General features: G+C 55.0%; 1 protein-coding gene across 1 annotated transcript in view; it reads left to right on the forward strand.

Moving 5' to 3' along the window:
* Window positions 1–12,029, forward strand: part of Adcy5 (adenylate cyclase 5) — a 145,754-nt gene that overhangs the window by 124,918 nt on the left and 8,807 nt on the right. The window contains exons 13-17 of the mRNA XM_076868527.2: window positions 498–614; window positions 1,042–1,206; window positions 3,863–4,038; window positions 5,627–5,656; window positions 6,556–6,688. Of these exons, the coding sequence (XP_076724642.2) occupies window positions 498–614; window positions 1,042–1,206; window positions 3,863–4,038; window positions 5,627–5,656; window positions 6,556–6,688 (621 nt within the window). The remainder of the gene's footprint in view (window positions 1–497; window positions 615–1,041; window positions 1,207–3,862; window positions 4,039–5,626; window positions 5,657–6,555; window positions 6,689–12,029) is intronic.

The following is a 12,029-nucleotide window of genomic DNA, read 5'->3' on the forward strand; positions in this document are numbered from 1 at the left end:
ACTTCAGGGTCCAGGCACCGCCCTCTTGTTCCTGGGCTGCTTTGCCGCTTCTCACAGGCCCAGCCCCTTCCTCCAGATACCAGGTCCCTGCTTCTTCCAAGAAGCCTTCCCAAGCCTCCCTAGGGAAGTCAGGGCCCCTCCCTGCGAGCTCCCCTGCCACCCACCGCCCGACTGTAACTCCCTGAGGTCCAGAACTCGCTCTCTGGGTAAATGGCCTTTGCTGGCCCTCCTTGTTGGGTCACGATGGTGTCACTTCTTTCATCCAGCCTCTCACCCGTGGGCTTCTCAGGCACACTCGCTCCTGGCCAGCTCAGAGTCTGTGCTGCTGTTGGCCTGCAAGCAGGGGGCAGTGGCGTGAGGCTGGAGCCTTGCAGGCTGGGAGGGGTTCAGAAAGGCTGGGGGAGCTACACTGGAAACACGAGCGGGTCCGGGGTCTCCTGCACGGCCGGCCATGGTCAGGGTCCTCGCTGAAGGCTCTTTTGTCTCCCCCGGCCCAGCTCTTCCCTGCCCCGCTGCAGATCCTCTCCAGGAAGATAGTGCGGTCCAAGATGAACAGCACCCTGGTTGGTGTGTTCACCATCATCCTGGTGTTCCTCTCGGCGTTTGTCAACCTGGTGGGTGGCCTCACGTCCTCCCAGTGCCTCCCCAGCCCCGTGGGGTCAAACCCAGTGCAGCCCTGTGCCCAACAGCATGGCCTGGGAGAGCTTTCACCGGAAACCCCTATTCGTGTCTCACTCCAGGTCTGGGATCAGATTTGGCTCTTAAATTAGCCCCCATGCGGGCTTTTAGTTCCTTGCTCTCACGGTGGAAGAGCACAGGGAATGTCCCCAAGGCAGACTTAGAGCCCCACCTCAGGAAGGCATACTGGCCATGTCCTCCTACTCCAGGAGCTGGACAGACCTGCCAGGTCCTCCCGCGGCTTCTGAGAGGATGGCTCCTGCTATGTCCCCAGTCCGAGGGAGGCTGTGACTGAGACAGAGGGTGGAGGGTGCCCTTGGCCCTGGGGGCTGACCGCTCCTCACTGCCCTGTGCCCTGCCCAGTTCATGTGTAACTCCAAGGACCTGGTGGGCTGCCTGGCGGAGGAGCACAACATCAGTGTGAGCCAGGTCAACGCGTGCCATGTGCTGGAGTCAGCCTTCAACTACAGCCTGGGCGATGAGCATGGCTTCTGCGGCAGCCACTGGCCCAACTGCAACTTTCCCGAGGTACTGGGCCTGCAGGGTTGGGTACTGGGCCTACGTGGCTGGGCCGGGAGCAGATACAGCTGCTCCTGCCCTACCCCACTCTGCTCCTGGGGAAGCTCTGGACAGTCTGAGGGAAGGTCAGGGCCCACCAGCTCACTGCTATTCTGGAGACTGCCTTCCCTCAGTGTCATCAACACCATGTGCCCAATACTGGTTGAACAAGTGCAGCCTCCTCACTATAGCTGCAGCCAAACTAAGGTAGCTTTTGTTCATAGCATGCTTACCATGGGCCAGGTGCTGTGTTAGGTGCTTTACATACATCCACTCAGTAAATTCTCACAGCCCTATGACTTAGATACTATATTAGCTCTTTTGTTGAGATGAAGAACCCGATGCACAGGGAGGTTAAGTTACTTGCCCAAGACTACACAGTGAGTAGGCAGTAGAGTCAAAGCTCTCATACAAGTTGTCTGATGCTAGAGTTCATGCTCCTGAGAATAAAATTTTCTGGAGCCTCTGCCTGTGGGGCAGAACTGACCCTTCCTCAAGAGAGTCTACCTGATCCCCTAGCTGGAGGGTAAGTGAACTTTGAGAGGAGCAAAGAGAACCCAATCCCAAGCCACTATCATAAACCACTCGTTCAGAGTGTGCAACAGCGGTTTTCAGTGTATTCACAAATATGGGTGTAGCCATCCTCCTTGAGAACACTTTCACCACTCCCAAGAGAAATTTTGTACTTACAGGCATCTGGATTTAAAAAGTAACACCAGGAATCTTACTGAGAGGATGGCATGTGCTGAGCACCAGGACGCATGCAGGGCTCTGACCGCGTTGCTGCGCTTCTCTGCAAGCACTTTGCCCCAAGCAGCAGGGCCAGGCTTCCTGCCTGTCTGGAAGCGTTTGTTCTATGCAGTGGCCGTGGCCACCTCCCAGCTCCCTGCAGGGCACTCACAGGAAACCTGTAAGGCAGTGACAGAGATCTTGCTTTCCTGCTTTCATCCAATTCCCAAAGGGCCCAGAACTGCAGCAGAGGGGCACAGGGGCTGTCACAGTGCTGGCCTCCTTCCCAGCCCTGAAAAGGAGCTGGGCCATCTCCTTGTTGGACTGTTGAGTCAAGGAAAGCCCAGTGAGGAGCAGGGCTCAGCTGATGGCCAACCAGACAGGCTCTTCTTCCTGTCCTGGACCCGAGACCAGCTCTCCCTCCCCTCTGTGGCCACACTGGGCAGTCAGCCAGGCCCCCCCTCCTGGGCTCCGTTCCCTCCTCTCCGTTTCCCCTGGCTGAGAGCCCAGGGAAACAGTGTTTGTGCTTCCTGAGGAGCAGAGGCTGCATTGGCCTGTTTGCCACTAGGTGGTCAGAGAAGCTGGGAATGGGGTGGGGGACGCATTGGTGTCCCAGCTCCTCCTCATTGGAGATGGTCAGTCCCAGCCTTCAGCCGTCTCTAGCCTGCTCTGTTTCAGGCCTGTGGCCCACACCTCACCAGTGTTCCTGGGTCAGTCAGCCACTCCTCACAGGCCCTTCGGGTTGGTGGTGGGGCTGCATTAAGCCTTGGCCTCCTGGTGCCCAGGACCTGGCTTCTGAATGGGAGTCCAGGCTGGCTGGAGAGGGTCCCTTTTTCCTCCCCCGAAGCTGAAATGCTGGGCCTAATTATCGGGACTTGTTCTCCTACTCTTTCCTCTGCCCAGTTCTTGGCGGTGACTTGCGGCTACCCTGTCCCAGCTTATTACCAAGGGACCCTCAGCAGTGCCTCATTTAGCTCCTGAAAGCCTGGGGAGGCAGAGGGCCCAGCCTGGGCTACCCCCACTGCCAGCCACCCCCATTTGGCCCCCAGCCCAAGGCAGAGGCAGTGTGGAAATAGGAAGAGTCTGGAAGCCTGACTCAGAAATAATAGTGCTAAATTTAAAAGAAAGAACAGGATAGTAGATGCTGACATGGCTAGGAGAAACATCCTGGGACCACAGGAGGAGGGGGCTGCTGAGATCAGCTGGTTTGCCCCTCGGTTGTTTAAGAAGGAAATCAGCTCAAAGACAAGGAGGGACTTCAGCAGGATAAATAGTACAGGGCGCCATGCCTCATCCCAAGTCATTAGGGCCAATATATTTTAGACCACAAAATTTCTCAGATTTAAAAAGGCTGCCTCATGTGACCAGGAGCCTGGGGTAAACCCTGATGGTGAAACAGCCATACTTCAGCGGCCAAGTGTGCGAACTGTCACAGGAAGCTGGATGCCGATGGTGATTGGCACCGCATCAGTTAGGTTGGGTTGGGCCGGCAAATCAGGCAGTTCAGGTGTTGCCCTCCAGGTTGGGAGACACTGCCCTTTTTCCTGCTGTGGATTTCAGAGCTGCAGGGAACCTGTGCTCCTCACAGTTATGGAAGGTCCCAGACATAGCCCCAAGAGGCTTCCTCTCAGCAGGCACAGGGAGCCCTAGTTGGGGAAACTGAGGCTTAGAGGGGTTGATTACATGGTCCAAGGTACACAGCCAGTCCGTGGTGGATCAGGGATGAGCCCAGGCGAGCCTGAGCCTGGAGCCAGACGCTAACACTTTACTGGGCCCTGGGCAGGTGGGCAGAAGCCTTCCCAAACGTTGCTCAGGCTGGGCGGGGCGGGGCCGGGGCGGGGCCGGGGCCGGGGCCGGGGCGGGGCCGCGAGCTGATGATGCCCGCCCTCTCTCGCAGTACTTCACCTACAGCGTGCTGCTCAGCCTGCTGGCCTGCTCCGTGTTCCTGCAGATCAGCTGCATCGGCAAGCTGGCGCTCATGCTGTCCATCGAGCTCATCTATGTGCTCATCGTCGAGGTGCCCGGTGTCACACTCTTTGACAATGCCGACCTGCTGGTCACCGCCAACGCCATGTATGTGGCACCTCATTCACCGCCCACCGTGTCCGGGCCCCCTCAGGGAGGCAGGAAGTGCAGAAGGCTGGGGTCTGGCACCGCAGGGACACTGCGAGGAGAGTATCTAGCTCCTGAGCACTGCTGTGTCAGGCTGTCTGGCCCACAGTCCGCCTGGTCATCCGGTGACAGATGTCAGCTCTCCAAGGGAGACGATTCCATGAAGGGAAAGGCCTCTGGCTTTGGGTGGAACCGAGTTTGGACCTCAGCAGCAGATACACATTGGGTTATTTTACTGAAATACATTTTTTTTTCCCCCGGTAAAATGGGAATGATACTCATAGTAGCAAAATATCTACAAAGTGCCTGGTGTGTACTATGCTTTTCTTCCCATAACCACCTCTGAACACACCAAGTAGTGTGAAAAAATGGGGCGAGCCTGTGTCTCTTGAGGAAACACAGCACACTGCACTTTCTCTAAGAGGAAGGGGTCCAGCCAGACATCCATCCATCTGCTCACCCATTTGTTCATTCAGAAATGTGTATTGAAGCCCTACCGGCTGCAGGCACTGAGCCAGGCAGTGGAGGCACAATTAGGATAGGACCAAGAACCCCACCGAAGTGCCCCTTCTTGTGAAAGGAGACCCCTGAGAAAAAGAAATTGTAGTGAAGAATCTAAGTCAGATTCAAGCAAGAACTTCCCTGTGGTTGTGTGGGGCTATGGGCAGATGATAGCAAGATGCTATGCCTTCAGGAACCAGGCAGGCTGCAAGCCCTGGGGAGGGAGGGAGCGCAGATCCTTTCTACCCTAGGGTCAGGACTAGAGCTGGCTCTTTTGGCTGCTTTGTTTCCTGCTCTTCCACTCCCAGCCTCTCCTCTCCCACTGCTGAGGTTGACAGCAGAGACTGGAGATCATTGCTCTGTTGGGAGACCCTAGTTTGGCTCTAGGGCAGCTCTATTCAATAGACAAATAAAGCAAACCACAAATGTAATTTAAAATTTTCTAGTAGCTGTATGAAAAAAAGCAAAAGATACAATTTAAGAGCACTTTATTTAGCCAATAAACTCAAAATATGGTCATTTTAACATATCATCAATTAAAAAGTATTAGAGAAATACTCTACCTTTCTTTCCACACTATTCAACCTGGTGTATATTTTCACTCACAGTACAGTTTAACTTGTGCTAGTCCCATTTCAAGGCTCCATAGACACAGTGGCCAGCAGCTGCCACACGGGACAGTACAGGTATAGGATTCCACCCCCCAGCTCCCTCCGGATGTCAGCCCAGGGCTGGGGCAGACAGGCGGACAGGTGTGTCCAGGTGGATAGGCAGGGTGGGGGAGGATAGATAGGGTAAGAGCCAGCGATTTGTGATCACAGTGACCAGATACTGGTTGGGGCTGGCCTTTGCATAAGCCTCCCAGCTGGAATGCACCTGGGTGCTGGGGTAGGAGACAAAGGAGCAGCAGAGCAGGACTGGGGGACAGAGATTGGCACTGGGCAGAAGAGCACGGCATGGGGGAAGGCAACAGGGTGGGCCATGGGAGGACTGCCTTACACCAAAAAAAAAAAAGATCTGAACTGTCTCCCCCTACTTCCCTTCGCAGAGACTTGAGCAACAACGGGACCTCCCAGTGGTGAGTTAACGCCCCACTTGACAGGCCCTCCGTGCCCTTGGCACAGAGCAGCAGAGAAGGCAACTGAGACCCAGGTGGGAGGGGCCTTGGCAACAAGGGGGGTGGTGGAGGAGGCTGGAGTGAGCAGGGAGGCCCCTGCGGGGAGCAAGCAGCCCAGGTGGGATAGACACCCTTCTTTACTTACCATTCTGGTGACCAATAGCCTCAGTGGCCAGGGTTATCAGGGCCTCAGGCCTCATTTTAAAGCATCTAGCCTCAGGCTCTCCCCCAGGAGCAGGAACTGGGCCTGCTTCCCTCTATACAGAGCCAAGGCTCCGGGCTGCTGGAGGGAGGCTCTGGGCAGTATTCGGCCTCTGGCTCTGCACTGGTGCAAGGAGCAGTGTTTGGAATGGCAGCTTTTGTTTGGTATATTTGTCAATGTTAACAGAAATATAATTAGAAACAGTAGCCTCCAGTTTGCCGATTCCCAGTGTGTCGGGTGCTGCACTGAGCACCTCCTATACAGAATCTTCAGTCCTCCCACAGCCCTGCAGTGTGGATATTCTTTTCCCACATTACAGATGAGGAAACTTAAGAGTCTGCCTAAGGTACCCCAGAGACACGGTCAGCAGGTGCTGCCTGGCTCCCTTGTTCCTATGCACACTGTCCTGCCTTGTCCTCTGCCTTGTGGAAGGGCTGAGTTCATCTCCTGAGGTGACCAGGGGGCACCTGAGTGATGGGGCATAAGGGACCAGGAGAGGGGCCACAGCTGCCTGAGCTGCAGGAAGGCTTCCCAGAGGAGTTTCACTCAGGCAGAGTTTGGGTGGCAGCTGACCTGGGAGGAAGAAAAAGGTCTGGGGGGTCTTCGGAGCCTGCCTGAGTACCAGGTAGCCTCAGGCCTGTTTACCTCACTCCTGCAGCCCTGAGCACGCGACCAAGGTGGCCCTGAAGGTGGTGACGCCCATCATTATTTCAGTCTTCGTGCTGGCCCTGTACCTGCACGCCCAGCAGGTGGAGTCCACTGCCCGCCTTGACTTCCTCTGGAAACTGCAGGTGAATGGCCCTGGGGCTACAGCTGGGTGGGGAGCAGCTGGACCTCACGGCACTCACTGGGCTGGCCTGGACCTTCATCCTACACTGACAAGGTGTCCTCTCGGGTCTCATCCCAAATGACCACTACCCCACATCCCAGGATCTGCTGCCTGCTTTCCAGGGTTGAGAGGCAAAGCCCTGGAGCATATTCCAGATGAACCCACCCCAATAGTACAGGGACTCTGAGCCCAGGAGATGCGCTTGGAGTCAGCACACACTGCCAGAGCAGTTCCTGTGCATGTCTGCAGCAGGGACACTGGGGGTGGGCCAGTTAGCTTGTAGTAGGAGCAACAAGGTGTCCAGGCATGGGAGGTGTCCAGGCATGGGCGGTGAGGAGAGTGAGAGCTGGCAGGATCCTGGGCTGTTGTGGGGGCTGCCACCACAGGCTTCTGTGCAGGCTTGATATGACCACAGCTGGGCATGAAGACTCCTCCAGAGGAGGAAGAACCAAAGGAAACAATAGGAAACCCAGCTGGTGGGGTGACCAGGGCCATGGCTCTGATCTGTGTTGAGTGCACTGAAAGCAGAAATGCAATCAGTGCTTGACTCTCCAGCTATGTCCCTGCACCCTGAGGATAGTGTCCACCTGCAGGATGGGATGCTAATGGGCCAGGTGGAGGTGGTGCTCTTGGTAGCCACAGTCTTAATGCCCTCGGTTCCCTGATGAGCCACCCCAGAGACTCCAAGAGAGGGCACTCAAGGGCTCTCACAAAACAATGCCAGCTTCTTTGTGGGCCCTTTGAATCAAACCCCTGGCAAGGTCTGACCCATCTCCAGACCACATCAGCTCACCCAGGGCTTGCTTAGAACTCCTCCACCCACACCACTCACCTTCATGGAGGTTGAAGTCTGTCTGGGGGCAGGAGGCTTTTGATTGGGTATCAAGTGTTGATGGGGCATGTGGTTGTCTCTTCTGTTGGGTATGTTGCATGCAGTGTAGCTTTTAGCTCCAAGGTATGTGGTGAGGTACCCTGACGCTGGGGCATCCATGAATATCGCCACAATTGTCCCATGTGGAATGTCCCTCCTGAAGCCCTGGGCTGAGAACAACCTCCAAGAGCAGCCCTGTGTGTCTGCCTTCTCAGGCCTCTCCTTTCTCCCACACCCCTCCTCTTTGGGAAAGTCCATGGGTGGGTGGGTGGGGGGCCCCCAGCACTCTTCCTTCTCTCCTTGTTTCTCAGTGGGGCCTAAGCCAATGCTCTTCTTCTCTGTATACCCCCCCCCACACACACACGAAATCCCACCCAAGATAGTTGCTCCTGTGCCTCACAGTTTTTAACAGAGACCTTGGGAAGAGTGAGCCTGCCCCCTGGCCCTGCTGGGTCCTCAGTCCCTTTAGCCACACCCTGGACTGTCTCTGTCCAACTCCTGAGTATGGGGGTCAACCAGGCTGCACCCACACCTGGTTCTCCCTTGTGCCCAACCATAGCTGCTGTCTCAGCCCTGCCAGCGCATGGAGGCCTGGCAACTAGGAGGCCAGGTGCTGCCTGCCCAGGGCCTGCCAGCATTCAGCCCAGTTCTGACCCACCAGACTGGAGCAGCTGAAAGGGCTGTGCAGGAGGACTGGAACAACACTCCCTTCCATCCCCTAGGTCTGAGGCCTGCACCTTCCCCGTGCCCCGAGGCCCCGCGCCAAAGCCCCAGGGGCGCTTGTGTTAGCCTGGCCCCAGAAACCTCTGACTTTCCCTTCCGTACCTTTCCTCCCATCCTTCATCCTCAGGCCCCGAGCTCATCTCCATCTTTTTATTGGTAAGTTAAAAAAATAAAATTAAACCTGCAGAAGTTTTAGAACAGTATAAAGAACTTCAATAGTCTCTTCACTGTTTTTGTTTTATTGCCCCATCCGCCCCCTGTATGTATGTATATATTTTTATTTTTCTTCCTGACATGATGCATTCATCACCCTTGGATCCTTCCTTCCAAGAATGAGGTTACTGCCTCCATCCTTTACCCCACAGCCTCCCCTTCAAGAAGTCAGCAGTGGAAACAGGCCCAGTTCAGCTGGCCCGACTCTGGCATAGAATCCTCTCCAGGGGCCCTCTGCATTTAGTGGTCTCTTCCTTCTCTCCTTGTTTCTCAGTCCTTGCCATCTTAGAGATCTTGTACTCTGTGTCCTTCAGACACACACCTTCCTGAAGGAGACCCAGGGCAGTGGTGCTGGGCGCATCTGGGGCATCACTGGGGGCTCCCCATGCTGACCTGTCCCACCACTGATGGTGCTGACCCTGACCGCAGCTCTAGTTGCTGCCAGCCACATTTCTCCACTGCCAAGCCCCCTTTCCTTCCTTCCTTCCTTCCTTTCTTCCTTCCTTCCTTCCTTCCTTCCTTCCTTCCTTCCTTCCTTCCTTCCTTCTTCCAAGCTCCCTTTCTCTCCTTCATGTTTTCTTGTCATTTTGTGGAAAAATACTCTGGATATTACAACAATCTTGTGATCCTCAGCAAAGCTCCATCCAGCAGCCTTTGCATCCATTGATGACTCCGGCCTCTCTCAGCCTCACCGTGGAGGTGCCGCCGGTGATGCTGTGGCCTCCTTCCTCTGTCCTTAGGGAGATCCCCCCATTCACTAGCCCATTCATTCATTTTTTTTATGTCAGTGCAGACTCACAGACACCTGTGGGTTATAATCTGCCACTCGGATTATTCTAATGCTCATATCGCCCTAGGTTTGGCTATTGTGCATTTCATCAAGCTGACTTCCTTGTCATTTGAACTGCCACTAGCACTCTTTGGGCATCTCCTGACTTTTGGCACAATGAGATGTCTCAAGCTTACCTAACATTTTTCCTGTTCCAGCCCAGGAATCAGTGATTTCTTCAAAGAGCCCTTGCTCTTACTGGAGAGGTATTTAGAAACCAAGAACTGAGTGCTTGGTGGGCTTACTAATTCTGAATCTGTGTCAGTTTTCTGTGGCTGTGACAAAATCTCTCAGAAAATCAACTTAAAGGAGGAAAGATTTATTTTGGCTCATGGTTGCAGAGATTTTAGTCCATAGTTCTTGGCCCCATCGCTTTGGGCCTGTGGCGAGGCAGAACCTCATGGCTGGGAACATGTGGTAGAGCAAGTTCACCTCATGGCAACCAGGAAGCAGAGAAAGAGGAGAAGGGCCCAGTAACAAGACACCACTGTGAAGGCTTCCTTCCATTAGGCCCTGCCTCCCAAACTTTCCACCATCTTCCAGAAGCACCACCAGCTGGGGACCAAGCCTTCAGCACATGATCCTTTGGTGGGGATTCCAGATCCAAACTATAACAGGTTCATCTCCAGGGCCAAAGCTGGGAAACACATGAAGTTGATGTAAATACGCAGAAATGCAGGTTGCACGCATACGTACCACACCAGCATCTGCCTATGTGCATAGATTTATAAAAACCATTACTCACATCAGCTCTTCCATTCTAGTCCTGTGCCTCAGGCTTCTTTGTAGCTTGCCCTATGCCAGAGAGAAACCCACCCAAATCACTCTCCTAAAGTGATCTATTCACTCAGTGGCCCTGACCTCCCAACCCCACAGCCTCTTGCTGATCCTCCCCCTCTCTTCTTGGCCCTTTTGCCTCTTTGCACACTGGGGACCCTCCCTCTGTCACTTTGCTTTCTCAGGCCCTGATGACCCTGTGCCAGGAGGGAAGCCACTGACTCAGCCTGTCGCAAGCCTGTGTCAGCCCTGTCCACAGAAGCTCCCCAACTGGCAGGTCCCTCCAGCTCCCATTCTTTTCCTGGGCATTTTGCAACTTGGAGGACAACATACAGCAGTAAACAGAAACTTGACAGCAGGCCTTAGGAAGAGGGGTAATTGTCACCATATGCTCCCCAGGCTCGCCCAGCAGCCCCTTTACTGTTCCACCTGTGGTGTGTGCTGATAGAGGAGGGGCTGCCCAGGAACATGCCCTCGCACACAGCGCCCCCTCGTGGCCTAATGGTTGTCTTGGTTCCCCACCCTTACCTGCTCCTCCAGTATGGGTCTCCTAGGACTATCAAGAGGCTGTGGAGTTCCCCAGACGAGGCAGGAGTGCCTGGCCCACCTGGGGGATTGGCCTCTTTCCTGGGCAACCCTGCTCTACAGCCTCCACTCTATGCTGATGCTTTGGGCAGATGGTCTCTAAGGGAGGCCCATGTCCTGTCTCTGCTGCCCCATGTCCTGTCTCTGCTGCCCGTGGGTGGATAGAAGGAACTGGAGTGCTCAGGGCCCCAGGGACAGGGTCTGAGTAGGTTGAGGCAGGACAGTGAGTGCCCTGTGCATTCGCAGAAGCTGATGGACGACTGCCTGGGGTCCTATATGATTAGCCCACAAGGAGAGGTAAAGGGACTCCCACCCTCTCAGGCAACCTGCTGCAGAGTGGGAACAGGTGGCCTTTGTTCTTGAAGAAGAGCCTGGGCTGAGAGCCCCACCTCACAGGAACATAAGTCACTTGGCTGGAATGCTGGACAGGAAGATGGCACCCAACAGCTGCACTCACCTGGCATCTGAAGGTAGTGGGTGGAGCCTGGGGCCCTTTAGGGTCCAGGAGCTTCCTCAAGCATGACCCTAATTTTTGAAGCTGCATTGCCAGTGTCTCCAGGAGTCCACCAGGCTGTGGACAGTATAACCAGGACATCTTCATACCTTGGTAGCGAGCCTTGGTCTCAGGTCTTCTGTTCTTAGGCTCTCCCCGCTAGACCCAGGTCTATAGATGTGGGATGGTGTGCCAACTCCTAGCCCACGGGCAGCTGCTGCACAGGGAATACCAGAGCAAAGCAGCCCTGGCCTGTGGGAAATCTAGTTGCTGCTGTGTAAAAAGACATCTGCTAATGACCTTCCCAGTTGGTGGGGGATGAATGTCTGCGATCAAGGGTGAGGAAGCCAGGTGATTCCACCCTGTAATCCCACATCCCGTGACCACTCTGGTCAGAGGGTCCTGGCCACACCTCGGTGTATAACTGCTTCTCGGCTTCAGTTCCTTGTGGCTGCTACTGGCCTCTTGACCCAAGGACTCTGCACTGTCCCTTTACCTGGAGGGTGAGTGACCACAAACTCCAACTGTACGGATCCACCACCAAAACTGGGGGGAAACCAAAGTTAAAGGGGATGTCTCCTTCCTGCCCTGGCTGACACCTGGTGGCAACTGTCCCTCCTGGGTGCATCTGGCATTGGAGGCTGTTCTCATAGGAATGAGATGGGCAGGACTCTGGACCATTTCCCCCTGTGACCAGTGGGTTGAAGTCGCCCTTGCAAGATGCTTTTCTGAGTGCATTCTTTGATTTTAAGAGGAAAAATGAAGGGTAAAGAGGCCTCAGGGAGTCAGCAGCCTATCTGGGGTGCGGTTTT

This window comes from Callospermophilus lateralis, chromosome 10, assembly GCF_048772815.1.
Source record: "Callospermophilus lateralis isolate mCalLat2 chromosome 10, mCalLat2.hap1, whole genome shotgun sequence".
Lineage (NCBI taxonomy): Eukaryota > Metazoa > Chordata > Mammalia > Rodentia > Sciuridae > Callospermophilus > Callospermophilus lateralis.